At 41.2% G+C, this 27,587-nt stretch overlaps 2 protein-coding genes across 5 annotated transcripts in view; one reads left to right on the top strand and one right to left on the bottom strand.

The window, feature by feature from the left end:
• Positions 1-19,874, top strand: part of LOC147246691 (regulator of G protein signaling 6-like) — a 38,507-nt gene extending 18,633 nt beyond the window's left edge. Inside the window, exons 3-17 of one of the 3 annotated variants that reach the window (XM_086182220.1) lie at positions 7,319-7,418; positions 7,948-7,998; positions 8,093-8,199; positions 9,408-9,459; positions 9,779-9,843; positions 11,626-11,702; positions 12,671-12,752; positions 13,056-13,130; positions 14,352-14,453; positions 14,599-14,771; positions 15,066-15,191; positions 15,390-15,576; positions 16,507-16,596; positions 18,120-18,176; positions 18,399-19,874. In XM_086182220.1, coding sequence (XP_086038346.1) covers positions 7,319-7,418; positions 7,948-7,998; positions 8,093-8,199; positions 9,408-9,459; positions 9,779-9,843; positions 11,626-11,702; positions 12,671-12,752; positions 13,056-13,130; positions 14,352-14,453; positions 14,599-14,771; positions 15,066-15,191; positions 15,390-15,576; positions 16,507-16,596; positions 18,120-18,176; positions 18,399-18,449 — 1,395 coding nt within the window. In that variant the 3' untranslated portion in view covers positions 18,450-19,874. Of the gene's footprint in view, positions 1-7,318; positions 7,419-7,947; positions 7,999-8,092; positions 8,200-9,407; positions 9,460-9,778; positions 9,844-11,625; positions 11,703-12,670; positions 12,753-13,055; positions 13,131-14,351; positions 14,454-14,598; positions 14,772-15,065; positions 15,192-15,389; positions 15,577-16,506; positions 16,597-18,116; positions 18,177-18,398 lie in introns of all 3 variants that reach the window. The other 2 variants (XM_086182219.1, XM_086182221.1) reach the window with 2 other exon arrangements.
• A 3,270-nt stretch (positions 19,875-23,144) lies between these two features.
• The window catches only part of LOC147246690 (zinc finger protein DPF3-like), a 20,435-nt gene continuing 15,992 nt past the window's right edge, over positions 23,145-27,587 (bottom strand). The window contains exons 7-11 of one of the 2 annotated variants that reach the window (XM_086183263.1): positions 27,200-27,241; positions 26,945-27,085; positions 26,243-26,344; positions 25,238-26,050; positions 23,145-25,018 (exon numbers count right to left, since the gene is read on the bottom strand). In XM_086183263.1, the coding sequence (XP_086039389.1) occupies positions 25,890-26,050; positions 26,243-26,344; positions 26,945-27,085; positions 27,200-27,241 (446 nt within the window). In that variant the 3' untranslated portion in view covers positions 23,145-25,018; positions 25,238-25,889. Of the gene's footprint in view, positions 25,019-25,237; positions 26,055-26,242; positions 26,345-26,944; positions 27,086-27,199; positions 27,242-27,587 lie in introns of those variants that run through there. The other variant, XM_086183264.1, reaches the window with a different exon arrangement.

Here is a 27,587-nt window from a genome sequence, read left to right as displayed (position 1 = left end):
TTTTCCAGTCTGCTGTGTTGCTCATGTTGGTATATCGCCGCAGTGTTCCGTTTCCAGCTGAGAAGCTCTCACAGCTCCCTCATCATCATGACTTGGCATGCTAAGGAAGTTGGACGGTCAGGGAGAGAGGGGGGAGGGCTGCTCTCTCTCTCCAGCATGCTTTATTCTCACCTCGTCCCCCAGAGCACCTCACACCAGCTGGAACTCTCTTAATTATGTACCCGGTGTGGCGCAGAGGTCAAAATGGCACTCAAAAAAAGTTTGACAGTTTGTGTACTTTTAAAAAGTAACCCCAAGTTTGAGGTGAGGGCAGAGTTAATGCTACAGTATAAACATATGCTTGTAACTTTTTTTCTACGTCGCTATTATTACATTTTAATTAATATACTGCATGAACTTTGTTGAATAAAATAAGAAGCGACATGAATAATTAGACCCAAACAAAATGCTACATTTAACATTTGCCCTTTTAGAAATGAGACTAGAAGGAATAAGGAGACAGTTTTGTCTCAGTGAAACTTTATTTAATTCTTATTTAACAAATGACATCATTGAGCAGCGGTCAGGAGCAAGGCATTACAAGTCAGGTTTTACTCCCTGTTTGTAAGACTAAAGTAAGGACTAATAAAAGTCCACTTAGACCAAATTTGTGCAAAAATGTTAAACTTACAAAATCAAAATTGAAGGCTAACCGCTAACTGCTAATCTTGGTGTATTATTATCATGTCTGAAAACATGAGCCTCTCAAAAGGCTTTGCTCCTGACAACAATTTGCTGATACTGAAGCGGCTCTGTGCAGGGGAAGAGCTGCGAAAGTTCTTTAAAGCGAGGAATGAATTAAAAGCACAGCAAAATGGACCATAAAGGAGGAGTTTGAGTCAAAGGTCCAGCAGCAGGCTTTCAGCGACAAGTCCCTTATCCCAAATGAGACACTGCAACACCATCACCACCGTAAGCTCCTTTCCTGAATTAGATGGTGGCAGTGAGATATGTGGCACAAACACTTCAGATTACTGCAGAAAGATGATGTTTTTAGTGACGCATCAATATTGAGGTGACACAAAGTCTGTTGACAGATAAAACCCATACCGCGCAAACAGTTTTCTTTGCAGTATTTGTTTGCATTTATGCGGCGGATTCCTCGTTCTTGACTTCCATTCCAAGAACTTGGTGAGAGAACACCATGTTGTTCTTTTTTCAGATGGAGGAGCTAGAAGAAGACACACATTCTGCTGTGACAACGCTCCAAATCTGTCTGCGACGTGAACAAACTGCAGTTTGAATAACAATGATATTCAACTCAGTATATATACAGTATGCAGTAAGGTCATATGATGCATAAAAATGTGCTATTTCTTCTTTTTCGAAGGTCAGTGCACTAAGATTTATTCATATATTGAATTTTTCTGGAGGTGTGAAGTGCAGGAAATGCAGAGCTGAGTATTTCAAAAAACAGCAGGACGTATTAATGAGATAACAATGGTGTAATCCTCAGAGCTGTATTTTATTGAGTGAGAGGAGAAAACAGCAGAATATAAAGAAGACAGGCAAGCTTTCATCGCTTTAATTAGAAATATTATGTAACGCCGTACAACATCCACCAGGCAGTGAACTTCAGCCAGCTGCTTTTCTTTGATAAAGGCGATGCGATGCACATGTAATGGAATCCTATTAAACCCCCAATGGATCAGATATTTTTTTTCTGCCCTTTAAATGTAAATTTTAATGTTACAAAGAAATTTGTAGAAAAAAAACAGTGTAAATCAAGGTTCAAATATTGCTTTTGAGTAGGTGCAAAAAAACACGGACGTATCCCAGCGTTTTTTAAAACTTTCTACTCACACACCAAAAAAAAAAAAAGAAGAAGAAGAAGAAGAAGAAGAAGCACAAGGCTGATGGAATAGTTGAATAACTTCGCAATACTTTCAAAGTGACTCCGAAACTTTTCAAAGAGTCATCACTATTTCATCTTCCCCTGCATTTGCCAACGTGTAATTATCTTCTAGTCAGAAACCTATCGAGTTCTTCTGGACACGTAGCGTTTTCCACGCGGACCAGGAGGTTTTCCAACAGTTCCTGAGCCCACTGACGACGGAGGGAATCGTTAATGGTGTCGTGCTATTAATGCTTGATGCATCTTTTAGCAGCGCGGTCTCATTCCTGAAGATTGGGCCAGTTTTTAATAGCTTCATCTCGAACCATTTTTGGAAGGAAGGGTGCAGGGTGTCAATTAGGAGTAAATGTTTCCATTACAGCCTCCCTCCATGTTCATGATGCTCCATTTAAATGGATCCATTTCACTTCATTAAGCCCCAATTAAAAAACCACGTTGGACGAAGTACTCACATCTTGTTTTAGCTCTGGTGAATGAATGTTTATTATGAGACTCGCACGTTTGAACATTGTGATTTTTCAAGCATAAATGCGATCACTAGAAAAACACACATCGCCCTCTGCTAATGAACTACACGTCAGATGCATGATTTCACTGGCGCTCCAGCTAAGCTGTGCAATTCCTCTGTTTTCAGTGTGATTACATCTAATGACTTGAAGACTTGTTTAGCCACTTGTTAGCCACCGCCATTTTAAAGATGTATTTCATGACGTAGGAAAAAATATCCGAATGATCCTATTTTCTGGCTTTTAACCCAAAAAAAACACAGAAAACCAATGTATTTACTGACTGGTTTATTAATCCAAACTGCAGCCGCTGAGTCTCCTAGAAGCTTTTGTTTTTGATTTATATTCTTTTGACTTGATTTTTCTCCAAGTTATTGAGACTCAAACATTCTCACGGTCCACAAAGTTGAGTGGGAGGAAGATTTATTTTTGATTCTGAGAACAGTGTGACTGGTGTCTGTTCTCTACTGTACAGATCTCAGCCTGGCCCATTACTGACTTGATGTCCTGCACGCTTGCACGGTCAAAAGCTCGTTCTGATCCAAGCCATCATTTAGTTTAGTTCTTCCTCACGGTTCCAGAAAAAGTGGTACACAAATCCAGCTGCTGTGAAATGAGATGATGGAACCGAATATCTAACTGTGCTAACTCATCTCCGGGTGAGAGATGGACCACCACAGAAAGCTGCAGATGAGAATTCACACTGTAAACACTCCCACTGAGCACGCCTGGAACTTAGCCCTCTTTATGCAAGTTGCTCTAACTATGTTGCACATATCCACTAAACCTCAGCTCTTCTCTCACCTCCTCCCTAAACCTTTCCCCTCCTGATGTGCCGTGCGGAGTGTTTCTGCCGCCCTCGGAGCTATAAAAGATAAGATGGACCATCACAACACAGCAACAAACACACAGCTGTGCTTTGATTCAAATTTGCACACACACACACGTGCAGCAAATGCAAACATACAGCGGCAAGATACACAAGTGTTCTCCTGATAATCATTTATAGAGCTGGGTTGTGAGGGGACAAAGTGCTGTTATCACATGCTAGCAGCAATGTTCTGCTCTCAGAAACCCTCCACACCAAGCTGCAAACGCCATTAGCTTTACATCCTGGAGATAGGAGGTGAACTTTCTGTAAATGCGCCAAATACTTCATGTCGGCTATCATCCATAGGAAGATAATGAATCCTTCTTTCCACGCTGCCCCCCTAGTCCAAGGTCCATTATTACATGAGAACAAAAGGACTTAATCCTCTGCGTGTTGTTGTGTCTCAGAGGATTTGAAGAGTCCTTCAGAGTTGAATCAAATTATGTTCTCCCTGTTGCTTTCGCGTGAAAGGTTTGTCTTCAAAGGAAAGATTGGAATGTTTCCGGAATAATCTATCATGGATCTGATTGCATGTAAAAACTGTTTGAGCTCACGTGGAGGCGAAAGCGAGCCTAAAATACCAGAGCTTTGTTTAACACAGGGGGCAGATGCAGCTCTACCCACCTCTGCCCCCCCTCCTCCAGGAGATTTATCCACACAGTTGAGCCAGTAATTCTTGTGGATGTTCAATAATTCATGCCAAGGTGCTCTCTCTCAGGCTTTTGGTGAAATAATTGGTAATTGTTTTACCATGTAGTTCCCTCTCTGCTTCCTCCCTTGCTGTGTTATTAGATCCACATGCATCTTGTTGTGGATTTCTATGGCGAATCAAGCATTAAATGCTTTGCTTTCATGGTAATGGTGGTTGAGTCAGTGAGCTCCCGCCATCTGCAAACTCGCCTTGTTGTTCTCCTTTTATTTAAAAGAGACTGTAGGTGGACCATCATTATGAGCTCACAGAAATAGAGGAAAGAAGGAATCGGCTGTATAATGTTGTGGAAAGACGAATGCATTAAGTACGTGCTCTTCACCTGCAACTTTAGTCAAGGTCATACGCGCAGAATATAATGTTGACTTTCCCAACATGCTTCTTGACATCGGGGGACCTCACCTCCTGTTTCCTAGACAGAGGAAACAAGTGAACCTCCCTTAAATGTTTAGATTCAGGCAGAGACAGAACACCTATAACAAACTCATCCCACCATAAGGTCCATCAGTACAGACCTGACATAATCAGATAATGATTTATGGAACAAATCATGTCGCGGTAAATGTTGTATATTGAAAAAAAAAGAATTAGTCACATATAGGAATGAAATAAGTGAAAAGACAATAAGGAAGAGTCACTGCAGCTCATGAAAAACACATTATAAAGAGCAATATGGTGGGAAAGCAGTCTGACATATACATGTAGACTTCTATGTTGTGTTTGTGTGTGTGTGTGTGTGTGTGTGTGTGTGTGTGTGTGTGCGCGCCTGCGTGTAGTCAGATGGACTCAATATCCGTTGCAACCAAAGGAAATGAAGAAAACTGAAGAATGAAAGAATGTAAATCGCTCCACATTTTTATACCAAAACAAACATAAAACCATGAATCTTTTAAACAAGAAGAATTATGTTTATATCCAGAGGTGATGCATCATATTCTTCAGTGCCGCGTATCTTGTTGTAAACACAGACTTCTTAGATTTTCTGATGAATATGGAACACGTGAATCGTGCTGTTTTCTATTATCAGTTGATCCAACGCATTTTTCTGCAGTATGTACCAAAAATGTTTGAATCCACAAAAACCCGTCTCCAAAGAACGCACTACTTTCTCTGCTTTGATCCCCAGCTGTTAAATCGAATTATGAACTGGAACAACACAATCCTTATTCTTTTATAAGCATGCTGTATTGATTATGGGTTGATGGATTATTGTCCTGGTCTGTACGGGATCAGACATTCGGCTGTTTTTGTTAAACTGTATCAGACCTGTAAAAACCGCACTGGTCCAGCCCTTAGTACTGATCTCGGCTATATTTGCAACCCTCCTTGTGGCGGTGGATGGTGTTCACTCAGATACATTGTGCTAAATGATGAATGAAGGACAGGAAAGAGTGGGAAAGTGTCTGGATGTGTTCTGAGTGGCACTGGAGATGTCGCAGCGTGATGCAGTGTTCTGAGATTGTGACAAAGCCTTCTTTAGATTCACAGTGTGTGGAGCCCTTGAGATGAACCTTCAAATTTCACCTGATCAGCTTACTGTGCCAGTGTGTGTTTGTGTGTATTCCTCGAGCCATGACTGCATTGCCGCTGTGCTGTTTGTGTGTGTGTGTGTGTGTGTGTGTGTGTGTGTGTGTGTGTGTGTGTGTGTGTGTGTGTGTGTGTGTGTGAGTGATTGACAGCCAATTACATGGCTACGTGTGCAAAATCAGGATCTTTTTGATGGGGATTGATCTCTAGTGAAGCCTCTGAGCACTGACCACACACATCAATACATGACCTGACCCGACTACTTATGCTCATAAACATTTCTTACAAGGACCTGAGCACACAAAACATCATGCGAGAGCCACGGTGTTTTTGGAGTCTGATCTGGGGTTGATGGATAGAGTGTATCCTGGACTGATTGGTCGTGGTTGAGAAGCGAGCTGCGTTGTGCCGGATCTAATTTTAGGGTGGCTGATGTGACTCTGGCTGTAACCGAGGTGTGATGTTTATCTGTGCCTGTTGGGAAAAGCTGTGACAGCCTTTTTCTATAGACCTTTCTGAACCAAAGCCCTTGTTACAGCTTAAGAAATCACTGCCAATTTATGTTGTGACATTACCAATAAAATGCTTGAGTTTCTGTTCAACTTCTCCGGAACTCAGACAGTCTTAGCTGCTTAGAGTGGAACATCCGTTTCGATTCAGCTGTTTGGTTTCAGACTTGATCTTGATTGGTGGCGTCCACCGGGTGTTGTGTTCACTTCTGCTATCGGTGAATGGCTTGGAAGACACACGTAACCTAAACTTAACTCATTGGTAAAAAAAAAAATTATGTGAAACGGATCAGCTGCAAAATCCCCTGTGTTCTTCCCAGGTACATGCTGCACCTCTCCACCAAGTCTGGTGAAAATCAGCTTCATATTTATGTGTGTGTGTGTGTGTGTGTGTGTGTGTGTGTGTGTGTGTGTGTAATCCTGCTAAAAGACAAACAAACCGTTCAAAGTTACAGTAGCTCATTGTTCTGATTCCCAGCCTGCACCTGCAGTATTTTATTTAGCTCAAGCTCAGGAGGTAGAGTGGCTCTGTAGTAGAAGAAGGGTTGCAGGTTCAATCCCTGCTTTCCCTGGAAACTGCGTCAAAGTGTACTTGAGCAAGATACCAACTCCCTGACTTCTCCTGATGTTTTGCTTGAGTGTGGCGACATTGTAAAACAGCTCAGAGAAAAGCGTGTCACCGTGTATTTTCGCTCTCATTTTTGAGTCAATAACCGAACAATAGGCAGCTCTTTTCAGTTGAAAAGCCACTGAATAGCTTAAGTGAAAGTGATGTTAGTTGACTAAAACCAAACAGCAGACAAAGTCGGGGGCTAAACAGTGAATGCAGAAGGTCATTTAGCGTCTAATGAGGCAGAGATCCTTTCAAGAGTTGGTGGAGAGCAAAGTAAAGTATTGAGAACATGTGCGTTTGTCAAGGGAACAGAAACATGACTCCAAATCCAGAGTCATATCATAGTCCCCTTTGTGAATAGATTTGTCATGAAAAAAGTACAAATTATCGATTACCGTTTGTGTTTTTGCATCTTGTTTCTGCTGCCCCCAGGTGGCAAAACTGTCTTTAACCATCATCCAATCATTCTGATATTTACCTGTTACAACAGCTGACATTGTGGCACTGATGTAAAGAATATTAATTCTTTCAGAAATGATCACACTTTGGGGGGGGGGGGGTAAATACACTCCTGTAATTCATCATCAAGAATTACTGTAAGACAGGGTCACTTTCTTGTTATAAAAATGTTGAACATGGACTGTAAGATAATGTTATATGTAAACCAACCTGTCTCTGCTTTCCCACAGATTGAAGACATCGTCATGCGGATACAAGATGAGAAAGCAGGAGGTGTAGCCATCCGCACGGTCAAAAGCTTCCTCTCCAAGATCCCAAGTGTGGTGTCAGGTTAGTTTTTGTCTGGGGAAACCAGTGGAGCCACTGTACATGCCTACGTATTCACCAGGGACTGCCATACGACATCAGATGAGCATATGTGACCTTTCAGGCTAATTTAAATTGCTGCCACTACAGTTGGAGGCAGCTGATGTCTTTGCTGATAAGAGGCCGAGGAAAACTGCCTGTGGTGTGACGCTGCCCTTGAAACACAGCTGAAACGCTCATTTTCTCCTCTTGTGTGCCGCTGCCCCTCTGTGCTCGTGTATCAAATGAGCCGTCATTGTTGGACTGGCGTTGAAGTCACCTCTTCACATGCAGGCCGTGAGGTCCCTCTCAGCGGCCTGTGCCAAACACACGGAGTGGGACGAGCTCGGCACACGTTACACAGATGACACCTACAGCTTTGATCAGAAATGATAATTCCTCAAAGTTCATTTAGAGAGAGTGCATTTGTGTGTGTGTGTGTGTTTGTGTGGGTGGGTGAGGGAGGGGGTGTGTGGGTGTGTGATACTAACCGCTGCCTTTCTGTAAATACCAGGGGTGGACATTGTTCAGTGGCTGATGAAAAACCTTTCTATAGACGATCCAGGTAGGACACACCTGTTATTGTATATGTAAGTGCAGCACAGCTGGAGCGGGAGGCCGTTTCAACCCCTCTACCCTGTGCCCTCTCCTCCCCGCAGCTGAAGCCATCCACCTGGGAAGCCTGATCGCTGCCCACGGCTACATCTTCCCCATCAATGACCACGTCCTGACACTTAAAGATGACGGAACCCTTTATCGCTTTCAGGTAAATCTCCACGTGTGTTGGTACGAATATAGTGAGATCATATCAGAGGGATATGTATATTACGTGGTGCTAATTAGCACAATCCTTGTTAAGCCTCTTACTCATCCCACCAAGGTCGATACTGTATATCCCTGCTGGATGCAGGAGGTAGTCTGCACAACAGAGCCTATGGGCTGGCCGCGCAGCATGACAGAGGCGCGTGTGTGTGCGTGCTTTTGCATGTGTGTGTGTGTGTGTGTGTTTTTTCTTTGTTCTGTCTGCTCCAGCATGAACTTTGACAGGTCCTTCTGATGGCTGAGGGCCCCACAATGACTCATTACTGTGACTTGCCCATTAGCATGATAATTTAGCCTGCCAGCTACAGTAGGCAGGTTCCCCTATGGGAAGCGCTGAGCTGGCCGCTCGCTGGCTCTGCACTTTCACACCACCTCTTCTGCCCCCCCCCATCTACCACTATTGCTCAAGATTTAAAGCCATTATTGTGCCTGTGCTGCTGAGAGGGCTGCATGTGTCACACTTGCTCATTCAGCGAAGGCTAAAAATATATTCCCACTGATGTTGTAGTGATGCAACAGGCCAACGTCATCAGAAGCTCTAAAAGGAGTCCACGGTGCATTTGAAACATGTTGGCCGGTCTCCATAGCTGCTCTGAAAGGACGAGTGACAGAAGAATCTCCGTGTGAGGGTCTATAAATAGACCAGACCCACATTTAATGATGACTGCTTTCTGTTGAATTTATATTCAGCGGTGAACTTGTCAACTCCGCTGCTCCGTGCTAACCTATCTGGTCATAAGCACATTCATCATCATCATTCATTTGCTCTTATAGGCTAATTACCTTTTGTGTTCGAGTGGAAATTAAATATGCGGTTGAGTACCACTCAGATCTAATCCTGCCCCCTCATTAAGAATGCATGATAGATATGAGTGATGGATGTTCTTTGAATGTACAACATCAGTTGGAAAAGACAATTAAATATGGATAAGGAGACTATACTGCTCCTCGGGTAGTTATGTGGAGCGCAAGGATCATCAAACAAAGAGTCGTCTTTTGACTTTTGCAGAGGCTGACAAGTTGCAGAGGAAGTGTTGGTGGTGGGAGAATATTGAACAATGTGATTGCTTATCCATACACAGTAAAAGAGTGTTATCCAGAGTGTATGAGCAATTAAAGAAAGTGTGTGTTTCCCCCTTCTGTTCTCATCAGTCTCCATATTTCTGGCCTTCAAACTGTTGGGAGCCTGAGAACACGGACTATGGTGAGTCACATATTAATCAAGATCTCTCTTATAATCACCACTTGTATCCTCCACGGTTGAAAAAAGCCTTGTCGACTCTCGTGACGTATCGATCGGCAGGGCCGTGGCCTGTAATGTATCTGACCCTGAGGGACCCCCCACATAGATTATATTAGCTAAACAAACTAAGTGTTACAAGCTCATGTCTACATGATGTTTACTAGAGGCTTTTTATTTCAGAAGACGACACAGTGGTTAGTGCCGGTTCACACGGTCTAATCCGCAGATCTGACTAACTGCCCTTTTCATGCTTCACTTTTTCTGCTTTTTGCCCCTTCAGCCATTTACCTGTGCAAGCGTACCATGCAGAACAAGGCCAGGCTGGAGCTCGCGGACTATGAGGCTGTAAGTACATTGTCATTTTAGTTTAGAAGCTCGGACGTCAGTGTTATCATTGTGCAAAGGACCAGATTGTAATGACCTTCTCTGCTCTGCAAGGCCCTCTGAGGGAAAACATATAGACTTTCATAGGAACTATAAGATTTTTTTGTTTTTAACTGCAGCAGCATTTGGCCGAAATGGATGTATTGTAAACAAAAATATCCATAGGTGTACTTGGCATCAGCAGATCGATAGTGTCTTATGGAGCGCATTACCGCAGTGCTGATCTCTCACTGTTATACAATAGCAGTCCACTGCACTTTGACATTCAACATTAGTCTGCAACTATTGTCCAGTAGACTTCCTTTCTCTCCTATTCAGGTCACTCGATGGCTTCAGGTCTCGGGCTGCTAAATGCCTGCTAGTTGGTACTCTTAAGTTTTTCCTCGCTCTGTAATGAGGTCATGTGCTGTACCACTGACAGACGCTTGCTGGCTGTTGTTAGTTAGCGTACATATTTTAGTGTACAGCTTGGATATGTGCACATTAAGAGGAGGACGTTTTGATATGGCTTCATCTAAGACTGGTGGGGATGAGGTGCTGGTCAGGAGATTTTGTTATCGGAGAAATGTTTTTGATGCTTAGCTTGATGTTAGCTTCAGATTTACTATTGAAAGTGGTAATAATCCTGTCTGTCTCTGCTAGAAAACAAATTCTCAAGTTTGACGGTCAAATCTGTGTAGCCGTTTACCCCTTTTTCGAGGCTGCTGATGCGTGGCATTCTCAACATGCCCTTGTTGCCTTGGAGCTTTCAATTTCCAGGCGTAGCTCTCTGGAAAGATCTTCAATTTTCTTGTTTGATGAGTCTATCTTGGCTAGCGCTCTTTGCTCTGATTCCTTAATGGCAGATTCCTTGCTCTGATTCCCTTGTAAGTGCTGAAAGTAAAAGGCTAAAGTTGTGACCGAGTAGTGTGTGCGTGTGTGCGTGTGTGCGTGTGTGTGTGTGTGTGTCTGTCTGTCTGTCTGTCTGTCTGTCTGACTGTCTGTCTGACTAAGGCCACATTGAGGGACAGTTCAGACAAGTTTTTAAGGGGGAAAACGGCATGTCCCAACTTGTTAAAACACGAATTTTGAGGAAAAGTTTAAGGTTAAAGTTAGGCCCATATATATATATATATATATACACACACACACACACACACACACATATATACACATATATGTATATATACATATATATATACTGTATATATATACACACACATATATACACATATATGTATATATACATATATACATATATATACTGTATATATATATACTGTATATATACTGTATATATATATATGTGTGTGTGTGTGTGTGTATATAGATAGATAGATAGATAGATAGATAGATAGATAGATAGATAGATAGATAGATATAGATATCGATGTATTTGGATATATATTTATGTGTATATATGCATAGATGTATATGTACAGTATGTATATGTGTGTATATATGTATGTGTATAAATATATATACACATATATACATATGTATATGTAAACTGTCAAGTACAGTAATTCATTCCAGAACACAACACACACAAATGAGTAAAACAGAATCTATATGTGGAAAAGGCAAATGTTTGTATCAGCGGTTCACACATGTTCAGGGACGACAGCGAGAGGTTGTCTCAACCAGCAACGGTAAAACCAAAGTTATGGCATCCCATCACAGAGAATGGATAATGTAATCATCTAAAGGCCTTGGATTCAAATAACCTTCTCCCTTAACGCTGCGCCTGATTGGTTCCTCTAGGAGAACCTTGCCCGGTTGCAGAGGGCCTTTGCCAGGAAGTGGGAATTTATCTTCATGCAAGCTGAAGCTCAAGTCAAGTGAGTAGATGTGTGTTAGTGAGAACATGTCATCCCCTGACATCAGTGTCATACTTAGAGGAGCTATATATATATATATATATATATATATATATATATATATATATATATATATATATATATATATATATATATATATATATATATATATATATATATATACATATATATATATATATATATATATACATACATACATATATACATACATATATACATACATATATATACTGTATATATATATACTGTATATATATACTGTATATACACACACACATATATATATACACATATATATATATATACACGCACACACATATATATACACACATACACACACACACATACACACACAGACACACACACAAACAAAATCAGGTTCATACATTCTCTCAGTCGCTTTTGGCTACATGTGTGATGTTATTTCCCCAAGGAGGAGAAAAAGCTGTGCAGCATCCGTTGCACATTAGGTCAATGCTGCTCATGTTTACCCCCTGCTTTGATTGGAGGGCTTTAAATACAGCTTGTACTCCCCTATGGAGTTGAACATTCACACACATTTCTGCCCTATCTCTTTTTTAAGACTTCCCCCTGGTGGCAGGCATGTGTAAGCACAACCTCATCTGTCATTCAGTTGTCTTGTCTGTGAAACGGTTATGCCACTGACATCAGCAATTGGTGTATGACATGAACGCAACATTTCTTCTTATATCAGTGAGGTAGATGATGCCTGGCGAGGGCTGAGAAGCAGTTGAGAGTTGTGTAAGAGCTCGACCCCACCAGAGGCCATACCAGACATGGCTCAGTGGGGAGAGCTGACAGGTTAAGACCCACACTCCTTTCCTGCTGCCTGTGTGTGTCACAGAAGGGGAAAAAAAACACATGAGATTCATTTCATGATGTGCTTTTTGAGCTGATGTTACAGGTGTGAGCTTCATATTTGATTGGCCTGTTTCCTGTCCTCACAGAATTGACAGAAAGAAAGACAAGGCAGAGAGGAAGATCCTGGATAGCCAAGAGAGGGCATTCTGGGACGTCCACAGGCCAGTGGTGAGCCATGACCATATCCCATAGCAAAGGAAAGACAAAGATTGAAAAATAAACAAAGCAAACAACTGTTCTGGTGGTAGACATCTTGGGCCTATAAAGCCTGAAAACAGCAGATTCAGCTCCACGCGCCGCTCAGCTGCTTTGTTGGTAGCAGAATCAGATTTGGTGCCAGTCACTTTGCATACGAGCCTTTGTGAGCTTCGCTAAATAGAGCAACAGCTCTGTATTGTGTGATTGCAGACAATGACCGCTGGAGAAACACTGTTATCTGACCCAGAAACTGTCCCCTGCTCCCTCACACAGCCGGGCTGCGTCAACACCACAGAGATGGACATCCGCAAGTGCCGAAGAGAGAGGAACCCACACCGGGTAAAAAAGGTGAGGGGAAGAGATGAAAAGTGGTGTGATGCGTGACGATGTAGCGTTTACAATCTAAACATTATCAGCTCTGAACTGGTCCAACACTTGTTCAGCAAACTTGTTATCCCAGCTCTCTCCCACGTAGGGATTGTAGAAATACTGAGGTCATGAAGCCAAATTCTCACAGCTCCACTTCACACCCCCTGTAGAAAAAATTGACAAATGGATCATTTTCATTTGAAATGATTTTAGCAAAGGCAGCATGGCTCAGAAGTAAAGTGGCCGTCTAGCAACCGAAGGGTTGCTGGTTCAATCCTAACTTCCCTCGGTGACCATGTCCAAGTATCCTTGAAGATTCTGAGCCCCTAATTGCTCCTGATGGCCCTGAGCCGGACTGGTGACCCGTCCACGGTGAACCTTGCCTCTCAACCAATGTCAGCTGGGATAGACTGCAGCCCCCCGCAACCCTTAACGGATGAGCAGGCTAGAAAATGGATGGATGGATCATTTTAGCTGTCTATCAAATAATCTGTCTGTATGAATGTGTTCATGTGTCCCTTATTTTTACAAATCTGGTGTCAAATTTGGCGTGCGCCTCGCCGGTGCCTGAGGGAAGCGCGGCGTCGAGCATGAAGACGTTAGGATAAATGATTCTGTTGTTGTAGCAGCCAGAAGTTCTGTTGTTTTTTTTTTCTGTTTGGTCACATTGTAATTGGAGATAAATTCTGAATCCTCAAGAAGAAAAACCACTGAATGACTGAGATCAGGTTTCTCAACTATATTGTTTGAAAATGTAATCTTCAAAATGCCGTTTACACAAAAACCCGACTTAAAAATACAGAAAAAGTCTAATAATGGAATTGGAAAAAAATATATATAATTTTCACATTTAGAAAAGTTTGGAGGATACATTAAAAATCATTTTATATATTTTGTCATTTGTTTACATACATAAAACAGCTGAATCACACAATTTGAAATTTTCACAGGATTTTTGAAAGTGAAATACAAAATGTCAGGATAATATTGAAATTGTGCTTTTTTACCAAATACAGTTTATGTAAAACTACAAAACCACCATGTCTGAAGTGAATAGTTCTTCAAAGTACTACTTAGTATCCAGACAGGTTGATGACATCACTTGACCTCACACAACATTTGCGAGGCATTTATTAAACTGCAAACCAGATGGCATCATAACAAGACCAGGTCCAACATGTCCAACTTTGCCCTTTCCAGTCGGTGTACGGAGTACCAGATGATGGCCAGAGCCAGCCGAGTCCGATCCACATCAGCTCCCAGCCGACCAGGAAGCCCACCAAAGAGGACGTTCAGAAGGAGGTAAGTGGTGGTGTGGCAATGTGCTCCATAGGTTATTACCCCCATCCTGGCTCCACCATCTGTCATCATGACAGCTGGGACGCAGACTGATGAGCTGTTGCCTTATTTAGCTTCCTCATTACCGTCGTCTCTCCATCCTCGTCAGATTACCTTCTTGAACATCCAGCTGGACAGACACTGTATGAAGGTTTCAAAAGTGGCCGACAGCCTGATGAGCTACACAGAGCAGTTCATGGAATATGACCCCTTTGTGTCAGCCACAGAGCCCTCCAACCCCTGGATCATAGATGACACTTCCTTCTGGGACTTGGAGGCAAGGTGAGGCTGCAGGGGCCTTGTTGGAGTGTGGGCAGAGTTAACCAGGGGCCAGTAGTTCTTCTAACCAAGGTCGGGTGGCACAGTGAGGCCTCGGTGCTAATGAATGGTTGTTGTCCAGAAATGGGAGGATCTGTCTGTTTGGATCTCATCTCCAATGAGCACTGAAGTTCCCAAAGGGTCACTGTGCTCTAACATTAATTCAACCATGACGAGTAATCGAGTAAAGAGCAAGCTATTGTTTTATATTCCAACCCATCACGTTCTATCCAATTTATTGTCCTCCATCCTGAGCAGTCGTGACCCCAGCCAGCAGCGTGTGAAGAAATGGGGTTTCGCCCTGGAAGAAGCACTGAAGGATCCAGCAGGACGAGATCAGTTCCTGAAGTTCTTGGAGTCGGAGTTCAGCTCAGAGAACCTGCGGTGAGACTGACGTTTAGAACTCCGTCATTGTAGCTTTGGGCTTTGGTGGTGAGCATGGATCCAAAAGCAAATGTACACACACACACATACAAAAGATGCCGGTCTACAAAAGTTCAACCAGAGAGCTGAGAATAATAAACAGAAAATCACCAGCGTAGAGGTGCGAAGCAGACAGTTTGACTGTTGCTACTGTTTCAGGTTCTGGTTGGCAGTGCAGGATCTGAAGCGACGGCCTCTACAGGAAGTATCCTCCAGGGCGCAGGAAATCTGGCAGGAATTTCTAGCTGAAGGAGCACCGAGTTCCATCAACCTGGACTCTCACAGCTACGAGCGCACCAGCCAGAACCTCAAAGACCCCGGACGATACAGCTTTGAGGATGCTCAGGTGATCTGGGCTGTTTCCCCCTCATGGGCGGATTCACATGGCTTGACATGTTGGTGAATGCATGAACGCACACACGTCTGAGTAAGCGCTGCAGTATCAACACACCTGCAACACCTCTAGGGCAGCAAAGCATGTGATTTAGGTTAAACAATCAGTGCATAAGAAAAACACATGAGGAAGTGACTCACAGCTCTCCTGCCCAACACACGCCAAGAGAGACTTCTTTGTTCACTGATGCTTAAAGTTTGGAGGAAAATAAACACGCTAAGGACATGAAATGTGATTGTTTCACCAGCAGATGCGTTCAAGAACAGCAATGAGGTTGAGGTTATTAGAGTATCTTTTGTGCTCTAACTTATAGGACACAGGCTGCACAAACATAAACACAAACGCGATATCAATAGGAATAAATACGGCTTCTACCAAAGGAACGCATTATTCTTTATCAAAACATTTTCTCCTTTCATTCACTTGAACTTTTTTTTTTTTTTAAACTTTAAATGCAAGCAGGCATCAAAAGCCTGCTGATTTGCAAAGAGAAAGCTCCCGACATTGAGTTTGGACGTTGTTCATGTTCTCACACACTACAGCACACTCGCTCACACAAACTCTGCACCCCTCCACCGCTCTCATGTTACAAAAGTGAAAGAATGAGAAGGCCCAGAGGAGGGAGGAAGAAAGACAGGGTGTGTTGCCAGGTCTTAATGAGGCGAGTAATTCTATGAATGGGTTGTTTGGTCGGTTCACCATGGCTTCCTCTGGTTCAAAGTGGGTTGGTGCATGTGTGATGTGGAACGCCTCTCTCTGGCAGGACATTACTCAGCTCTGTCTCACAAGACTGCAAATCACACATGAGTGCGTTTCATTACCATTCCCTCCGCTCTTTACAGGAATCTCATGAGTAACTCCCTGTTTCTCTCTCTAATGCAGGAGCACATATTCAAACTAATGAAAAGTGACAGCTATGCACGCTTTTTGCGATCCAACATCTACCAAGACCTCCTGTTTGCCAGAAAGAAGGTGAGCCGCTGCTACTGACCTCCACATTTTAAATTAAACTTATTTATTTTACTTTTTCAGGCGTACATCCACACAGAGTGCACACTGTAGGGAATAGGATTCATGTCATGTTCAGTGTTGCTCATTAACATTTCTCACCTATCGAACAGGTCTGTCAACCCACTGCTTTAATCAAAGTCTTGCTAAGTACATTCATCTTATTTCCAGTAGGAAATGTCTCATTACACTTGTATAGGATACAGAATCACTTCAACCGTAATGTCTCAGAAAGATGAAGAGACCTTTTTAAGACACTGTCGCCTCATTTCAAGAAATCTTAACAAGTCAGTTTGGCTCTAAATATTTCCCTGGCGGGTTATTACCTGATTTATGAAAAAATTAAAATGAAAATATTAATTTTACAGTCATAAAATAAGCCTCTTTGCATAACTTTTTTTGGGGGGGGGGGGGGGGTAGATGCTTGTTGCCATCTTCCCCAGAGCCAGAGGGGATTGCAGACACTGCTCTTCTTAGCTTAGCACAATGAATGGTAGTGGATGGGAAGTGCTAGCATACCCAGAAGTTATCTTCTCTCTTGTGACATTGGCCGTGATGAATAGTCGCTGTTCTAGCCATCAGCAAAGTTTTCAAGTTGAAATTAATGGAGGCAAATGCTTTTTCGTAGAAAATAAAATACATGCGATTACTTCTGAAGGACTTTCGCTAACCTCTGCCACACATTGTGCTAAGCTAACTAGCAGTCACCCTGCCTCTGTAGGTTCCCCAATGCACACACAGACGAGAGAAGGGAATCTGTCCTCATGTCTGGCTCTGAGGAGGAATGCAAATAAGGGAATTTCCAAAGAAGTCAACATGAATTCTGTCTTATATTAAGTCTGATGACTTGCTCTATTTCTTCTTCTGTTTATATCCAAGAAATGTAATCAAATGAGATCAAAAAAGTTTTTTTTTCAGTGTAGGAGTTTTCAAAGCAACATGAGCATAAATAGACAAAAAAAAAATGTGTCCAAAATGCAGATACTTCTGAAATAACTTAAAGTTCAACGCAAGGAACCTCAGACTGACACGAAATCATAACGACATATGCCAACAAAAGAGCAACCGCTGTGAAAAAGAGGAGCATGTATGGATGGGAGGGATCCGCTTCAGTCCCACTATGGCCCAGTCTGGCATGGACTATGCTTTTGTCACCTTTTCTAGTTATGTGGAGTGTCAACTATTTACAAATCAAAAGCAACACATGTACTGTAGCTGTCACTGTGTAATATGGAGCTTTTCAGCAAATCACAGCTGCCTCTATTCACGCTAGCCTTTTTTCCGGTTTGAACACTGCTCCCTCTGCTGGCCTGTCACTGATCCTGCTACATTTCCTCAAAAATGTAACCCCCAACCACATTGTCCTCCTCGGCCCTCATATTTGCAATGCTTGGCCCGTTTTCTTCACTAACGACATCACTCCCGATTCCCGACACCCGTACCTGACCCCAACACTCACCCTGCTTCCCCCCCTCCCAAAACAGCAGCCAGCAGACACTGAACAAGGCCGTCGCACCTCCTTGGAGAAGTTCACCCGCAGTGTGGTAAGTTATTTGGAGCTGGGGCTGTTCATATCACAAACCACACTGGCTGGTTCACTATCTGTGGCTTTTGCAGTTGTAACCATATTACACTGGCTTTTTAGACCTGTCATAGGATGCTTATTTGTGGGTAGAACAGCTGATAAATTCAGATTCGGTGTGATATAGAAGCTTGTTTCAGCTTCAGTCTGGTAATTTATTTGTAATTTTTAATTGACCTTCCAGGGCAAGTCGTTGACGGGCAAACGTCTAACAGGCCTGATGCAGTCGTCCTGACACAGCCTGTGCTGGAGGGGCACAGAGAGACCCTGTTTGAGGGGTGACCGCCACGCCGCGCCAAGGGAGGTGGAGCAGAGCTGGACAGACACGGCTCTGAGAACTGCTGCTATACTGGTGGTGCAGCGCTGGGCCAGAACCGCTGAGGAAAAGACAGTGGTGACGAGGGGAAGCGCGGCCAGCACACCACACATGGCATGCAGTGCTCAGTGTAAGCACATCCAGGCTAGGGCTGCCCTCCTTACATTGCCAACTGGTCGGTTCTAAGCTAATTCTCTTTTATTTTCTATACATATTTCTGATGATAAAAGCACATCATTTGATAAACATTTAAAAGCTATTTGGCACAACTTCAGTTATTCACTTTTTGTCCCTACCAGAGTTGTCTCATCATAACTCAGACAAACTTGCTTAAACGCAGCACAGATCTAGTTTGCTGTTCTCACAAGGCAGCCAGCAATAAAGGGAGAGGGAGACCACTTCTTTGGTTTGTTTGTTTGTTTTGGAATATATCAAACCTCTTTTTATATCCTTGAAATTTCTAGCATATCTGTTTCTATAAAGCACAACATTACAAATTATTAAGTGAAAATACAGTACATTTTGGCAGTAGTCTGTTTTATCCCCCTCACACACACACGCACACACACACACACACACACACACACTATAATTGTGATTATTCCAGTTCTCAAAACAGACTTTCCAAGGTATTATTTTTCGTGCTTCATTACATTCCAAAATCTAGCATAAGGGCTTAATGTAGCATTCAAACTGCACCGTTGCATGTTTCATCCAAGTAGCTTTTCCTCTTCACAATAGCGGTTTGAGGCTGAACCTGGCTGACAGAAACACGGAGGAACAGGTTTCGTCCCGCTGGTGAATTAGTCGACAACAAACAGGAATGACTTGCACAGTCAAATTCTTCCAAAAGTCCATGTCTGACATCATATTTTGAGGTTTTTAGTGAAGCTACGTGCTTTCAGAGCTATCAGAGTTTCCAGTGCCATGGGTCCGTCTAGACCCAGCCGGTCTAGGCTGTGTCCTCAACATGTTAAAACCTTTTTCTCTAAGATGTCAAAACTTGTTTTCTGATCGAGGAGATATTGTAAGGTTGGCTGCCCAATGTGGGATTATTACTGATGTTTTGTTGCATTTTTTTCTGCATGAGTATATCATTCTCAAAACAACAAAACTGCCCCGCCCTTTTTTTCCCCTTCTTTTTGTCAAAACGCCGCGACGAGTGTATTGAAGAGCATCGGGAACATGGTGCATTGGACCAGAATGGCGTGTTAAGTGAGGGGAAGGTGTTTGACCCTCAAACACACAGTCAGAGGGGAGCCCTAAACAGCCCGAAATGGACATTTAAAAAAAAAAAAAGAAAAAAAACCTGAACCAGTAGGGGGTGCTGCACACTGAACATTTCTGCTCCACTGTGGCTTCAGCCCTCCTCTGCACAGGGGGTGTTTGGACTGAGTGGATTTTGGTCTCACAGCTCCCCCGTGAGGCCAGAACAGAGAGACTTAACCGCCGAATGATTGAATCATCTTTTTCTATTAAAGTCATTGCGATGCATTGTACAGTTCATATGAATAGTTATCATGGAACCAGTAACCTCCTGATTATACACTAGAGAAGATGCTTAACTCCAGTCGATGTACCAAATGTTACTCTCAGCAACAACACAATGACACTGTGTACTCCGAGTGCATTGTAGATGTAAATTGGCTAAATGTCATTATCCAAAAGCACATTTTATGATATGGGCACATTACTATGCATGTAACATATTCAGGGCATTTTGTGCTTTTAGTTTCTCAATCAGCAAGATGACTACTGGCACTCTAAAACACTCAAGCACCTGCTATCTATTCATGGGTACCAAATAATAAAAGAAACTCTGGACCTGTCTCAGCTACTTTTTTCTTTCTTTCTTTCTTTCTTTTTTTTAGCAATGATGTTTGCATTGTGATGCAACAGGATAAAATAAAGTCAGCTTCTCTTTTTTGTTGTTGTTGAGAGGACCTGTGATTGCTGCAGGCCACTGATTCATTCTATGTAAAAAAAAAACCAAACATGTAAAAATAGAGGTAACAGTAAATTTGTGTAAAAAAAAAAAAATAGAGGCGTGTCTTATTTGTCCAGTCGAGTAACAATATTGATTTGGAGTCGGTTGGTCATGTGATATTGACGCCATCAAAAAAAAAGAAAAGAAAAAAAATCTTTGCATTAAAATACAGATAGCAGTAAAATCGTATACAAAGTCAACAGCCTTACGTATTCAACTATGTACTAATACGTGTCATTGATCATGGGTCACATGTTACTGATCATGGATGAAAAATGAATTCATTTTGCAGGGATTTTTTTTTTCCCACCAAATTTTGGGGGAAAAATAAGGTGTGTCTTAATTGTCCGGTCTAGTAATAATACTTAGAGTCACGACTGGACACGACATGGAAACTATTACTATTCAGTAAAAAAAAAAAAAAAATTGTATCAAAATATATAAAAATCAATTATCTTTGCATTAAAACATGAAAAAAAAATGGACAGCAGAATTGTTTGTCATATTTGTCCGGTCCAATAACAATATTTAGTATACAAACACCAGTTCTCCCAACATGACTACTTTAAAAAGAAACAAAAAAAAAAGACACAAACAAGAAACATATTTTTTGCATTAAAATACTCATAAAAAGTAGATAACAGCAGTAAAATTGTATAAAAATAGGTATTAGCAATGACATGTATTTTGATTTGGAGTCACACGATAAAGATCTTTATATATACATATATATACATATATATACATACATACACACACACATATATACACACACATATATATATATATATATATACACACACACACACATATATATACACATATATATACATATATACATATACGTATATATACATATATACGTATATACATATATACGTGTATATATACATATATACGTGTATATATACATATATACGTGTATATATACATATATACGTGTATATATACATATATACGTATATATACATATATACGTGTATATACACATATACACGTATATATGCATATATACGTGTATATACACATATATACGTATATATGCATATATACGTGTATATACACATATATACGTATATATGCATATATACGTGTATATACACATATATACGTATATATGCATATATACGTGTATATACACATATATACGTATATATGCATATATACGTGTATATACACATATATACGTATATATGCATATATACGTGTATATATACATATATACGTATATATGCATATATACGTGTGTATATATACATATATACGTATATATGCATATATACGTGTATATATACATATATACGTGTATATATACATATATACGTATATATACATATATACGTGTATATATACATATATACGTGTATATATACATATATACGTATATATACATATATACGTATATATACATATATACGTGTATATATACATATATACGTATATATACATATATATACCTATATATACATATATACGTATATATACATATATATACATATATGTATGTATATATACATATATGTATGTATATATAGGTATATATACATATATATGTATAAATATATGTATATATGTATAAATATATGTATATATACATTCATACACACACATATATATACACACACACACATATACATATATACATATACACACACATATATACGTATATATACATATATACGTATATATACGTATATATACGTATATATACATATATACGTATATATACATATATATACGTATATATACATATATACGTATATATACATATATACGCATATATGTATAAATATATGTATATATAAAGATCTGTTGATTCCGTGGACTCATGCTGCGTACATGTCGTGGAACCTCATGACAATCAGATCCAACGAGAGGAAAAACGCCAAAGCTAAATTCTTCACAACTTTTCCGGGGGACTGAAACATGCTGTAGCCAAATACTCTACTAGCTTTTATCTTGAGTAAGCATATCCACTGATTTATTCCTTGCATCTTGAAATTTAAAAAAAAAATAAAAAAATGCTGCTTTGATCTTTGCGGCCTTCTGCGCTCTGAGATGTTGTAGTGCAAAATAGTTTGCCGATATAATGCATCACTGTGATGAAGGGATTTGACAAATGTAATAGGATCCATGTGAAGCCAGTTATCACACTGCTGGTAAACAGCTGAGACACCAACTCTGTCTACTTTATAGTCCCATGGATGGTAAATATCCCTCTGCTGCTCATATACCACTTCAACAAGCTTATTTGCGACTACCGATCAATACCAGGTCTCTGCACTTCCTTGCCATGTTGTTCCTATTTCCAGCTGCCACTGCTCTCACTCACAGACTCTCAGTTCCACTCTGACCTATTGATCCAGTCTAGAATTCTTCTACTTATCAGCAACCTTTATCTCCAAAAAAATTAAATGACCCATGGCCTTTAAACAGAACCACAGCGTTGAGCATTGCCATTAATTCTTTATTTTTTTCAGAATAAAAATAGTTTAACAAACAAAGACTTCATTCTCTCCGTTTCCACTTGTATTTACAGCTGAAGATGAAACAAACGCCCAGTCATGTCCATTTCATCTCCTCTTGGCTCCGTTCCCACCCTGATCACCCCACCCCACCCCACCCCCACCCCCCTTTGCAGGCTTGCCAGAGAGTACCAGGGCCTATTGCTGTGTCTTTGACGAGGTATACAGGCTATTCAATGATTGGTGACGACACACAACTTGAAGCAGAAATCACTGAGAATCTCCTTTTGTTCAGAACGGAAGGTACTGTCCGTAACAAACGCACACACTCTTGCACACACACGCGCACACACACACACTTCAGTAACATTTAGCAGGTTTATGATTCAAAGACAAATGCTTTTGCTTACTGGCATGACTTTGGAAGATCCAGACACACTGACCCATTTTACTGTGAAAACACATGACTGATACAAGAGAAGACGAGATAATTGAGGAGTCTCAAATCCATTCTTTGTCCAGGAGAGAAACTGCTGTGAGGAGTGTCCCTGAGGGAAGTAAAGGAAGATGGTTTTAAATGCACGAGCGCTTCTGAGAGTCATAACAGACACAGGATTAATGGTTTTCTTTAAAAAAAAAAAACAAAAAAAAAACAACAAAACCCAGAACGGCTATTATTACATTGCAGCCAAATAGAATGATCACAATGAAGGACACAAACCTCTGACACAGTATGTGCAAGCTATGGACATAAAGGATTTCTGTTACAGTACTCCAAGCACCTTCTCAAAGCAATTAGGCCCTCGAAAAGCACTCCACGGAAAACGTCACAGAAGACTTGATTTTCTTCTCACCAAGAATCCAAAATCGAAGCAGTCCCTAGCTACAAAGACTGTTTTCAGATGCACCGGAGAGGACTCTCGCTGTTGTCACCGTCCATACAGACAGTGCATTCGGGGAAACTGGAGAGCTTTGCATTGTGAGTGTGATCCAGGTAAGACATAAGTCAGCAGATAAACAGACAAAAGGTTGAAGCTTGTTATTGCAACACTTTCCTATAGCGAGAGGCATCCCAGGTCCGTATTGGGAATTGTTAATAATGGGATCCTTGTGTGGCGATATCGTCCCTCCATGCCAACTGAATACAATCACATGACTCAGGGCTGAGGCGCTGAACAATCAACAGCAGAGGAAATGAGAGATGCCTGAGTAGTTGTGGCTATTGTGCACCTGATCAGGACAGAGGTATCAGTACAGTCTGAACAAACGCAAAGAGTCCTACTAATGAATGTTTTAAAATAATATCATCAACAGAGAGAGAAGAGCCAGAAAAAGAAAAAAAACAAAACAGCCAACAGCGACTGATTCAAGTCAGAGTGAGATCACAGGTCCAGGAAATAGACAGAAGCAGACAGATAAAACCTTTGTTGGGGTATTAGCACAGTATTCTGAGTGGGGTGCAGGGTGGGGAGGTGGGTCTGCATGTAATAGTGAGGGAGTTGAGCACCATCTCTGTGGTTGTCGAGGGAGGGTGGGGGGGTCACTGGTCCAATCAGGTTGGAGGGTCATGGCTGTCAAAGCTGGTTTCCAGTGCAGAGCGGCAGGCTGGCACAGTGATGAGGGTAATGACGTCTTAGTGTCACATCGGATCACACAGCGCACACACAGTCGCAGAGCGGGAGTGGACAGGCTGGGCCTCTGGGCTCCAAAATGCACCCGCTGGGTACAAACAATCCTAAGGCCTGGCCTTTAGTGTTCCCATAGTTCAATGGAGCTCCAGCACAGTGCAGGAAGGACGACATGAAGCTGCTGCATCTGCTCAAAAGTTCACAAGTGATCAGTTGATATCGTCCAGGGAGCAGTTACTTCATTAGAGCCACGAGGCCTGGGGAAGATGCTTTTCCATCCATTCCACGTCGGTTATTTTTAGGCCCAAATCAGGAGGGATGTGAAGGCTCATTAGTTTTTGAGGGTTAAATCCTCTTCTTTAGCGGACGCTTCCACTCCAGGGCAACAGGCCAATGTGCAGAGTGTTCCTATATGACACAGACAATACGGGTTAGAGCCATACTAGCACCCTCCAAACTTGTTTGCATGTCAGGAGGATCTATGAGGTAAAATGACACTGAATCTGTGAGATCAACAAATAAATGTCTTCATTTCTAATCACATTTGCACAGTGATAAACTGTCTTCTCTTTTTGTCACTCCACCAATTTTGTATTTTCCTGGAAGAAAAGAACATCTTCTGCTCACCTTTCATTTATTGATTCCTGCAGATCTATAAAGACAATATTTAGACTTCATCTTCAAACATGGTCTGTAGCAGTCATTTTCATTGGTTCCTTCATTTTCATACAAGTATAAATCAGAGTAGGAGCAGAAGAAGAGGAGACTTTCATAGTCACACTGGCTTGTGATTCCAAAACATCCAGTAGCTCAAGTATGGGTCTGCAATAACATTCAATCATCTTCCAAACTGATCAGTCACTCCTTTAAAAATTTAAATTCCAATTTCTCCAGTGTTTCTTTTTGTTGTTGCTCACGTTTGTGCTCCTTCTGCTCCAGTGAGGGGGGAAAAAAACACTCCAAAACCATCCTGTTTTGCAAGTCACTTGTCAAGAAACACTGACAGTTGTTCGTTGCCTTAAAAGTTAATATATATGTATATATATATTTATATATATACACACATATATATATATATAGATATAGATATATATGTATAAAAAGTTCATAAATTATTCAACAATGTTCAGTAGATAAAATACCACTTGCATTTCTGTCCTGAAATCATCACTTTGTGCTTTCTGCAAACAAACAAAAAAAAAAAAAAGCAGCAGGTTTTTGCCAGAGATTAATCCATATTAAAAAAAAAAATTGTCTCTTTAAATCTAGATGCTTCTCTCTATCTGTGTCGGGTGGATAATCCGTTGCTGTTCGTGGCGGGCTCTTCCAGTTCGTCGTCCTCAAAACCATGAAAGGTGGATGTGTCGCTCTCGGAGGTGGTGCCGAACAGCTCCTCGGCGCCGGCAAAAGTCCCGTCCTCCTTCTCTTCTCCACAGTCAGCTGTCTCAGAGGACAGAAGAGGAACAGAGGGACAGAGTCAGAGCGGGAGGGAAGAATAACTACCCCCACCCACCTGCCCATCCCCATGATAACTTCCAAGAACCCATAGCAGAAAAAAGATGTAGTTGAACAATCTAGATGGATACAAAATACATCTAAAATACTGAGTGTTTGTCCTACTGTGGTACTCACTTGTGCAGGCTGTGCAGGGAGCCCCAGATTTGATGATTTTCTTGCCCTGGCATTTATTACAGTAGTTGTTGGGAACGCTGGTCCCACCTGGAGCCTTTGGACCTGTGAGAAATGCTCTCATGTTAATGGACATAAAAGGAATTGAGCCACAGCTATTTAGCATCTGCTGTCCCCTGGACCACAGCTGAGGTCATCCTAAAGAAATAAAGATGAAAAGGAAGACATACAATTTGCATGATAAAAGTATAACATAGAGATCTATGAATATTGGTTTTTGAAGGGCCAGTACTGATTTAGTAAATATTTACAGCATTACGAACACTGCCAAAAAACCTTCAAAATGTGTTGAATGTAAAATTTCTTTATGAACATTTACATGAGCAGTATATATATATATTTTTTTAGAAAAAGCACATGAAGTGTCAACTTAGAACATACTGAAAAAATGTACGCATTATCGGCTTGTACTTGAATTAGCAAAAATAGTTAAATAAAATTGAAAAGTGGTCCCACTATTGAACCCTGGGGAACACCTGAAGGTCTGTAGAGGATACTTAGGATACAAATAATTGTCAGAAAATGACATGATAATATGCATTAAACCAGCAACATATATCAGACTGTACATATTTAACTACTACGGGGCTCTAGGCAAAATGATGATATAAAAGGTAAATGATAGAAGTGGTTAAAACTTCCTACGTTTGTGTTGGTCACTCTGCTGCACAGAGGGAGACCTGGAGGCTACAGAGCTTCTCTCTCCAGCTCTGTCCTCCTCTGCCAGGTGGGAATGAGTGTAGTGGTAGCTTAGTCCTGCACGGTTCCTGTAGCGCTTCGCATAGACTGTAACGCACACAGGGAGGGAAGTTCAATCAACACTCAACAGTTTATTAAAAAACAAAAACAAAAAATACAAAAAGGAGTCACTATGATGAAGACTCAACAAAATCAAGATACCTGAGGTTGAAGATTTTAAGTTAGGCTTTTGTTTGTATCTGTCTGAAACAGAGAAGCAAAGATGAGGAAAACAATTAGTGTCAGCGAGTCATTTCAACAGTAACAAAATTCAATACCCCCTTAACTGAATTTTCCACATGCAAGTTGCATGTAGAGGAAAACTTGAGCCCACAACGACACTGGTTTATCTAATTACATCCTGTACTTCCATCTTAAAAACTATGACGAGCAGTGGGTTCACATTTTGACAAAAGTAACCCTGGCAATATTTCTGCAATACAACCTGAATCACTAATGAAATACGGCAAAAAATGCGTGACCATCATTTATAACTTAAATCAAAGGCTAAAAATATGATTCACAGCTTACATTTACTAATCTTCTACTT

Source organism: Aulostomus chinensis, chromosome 17 (genome assembly GCF_037954235.1).
Source record: "Aulostomus chinensis isolate RoL2024-O1b breed Wild chromosome 17, RoL_Achi_v1.0, whole genome shotgun sequence".
Taxonomy (NCBI): domain Eukaryota; kingdom Metazoa; phylum Chordata; class Actinopteri; order Syngnathiformes; family Aulostomidae; genus Aulostomus; species Aulostomus chinensis.
This window is presented reverse-complemented; position numbering and strand designations above follow the sequence as displayed.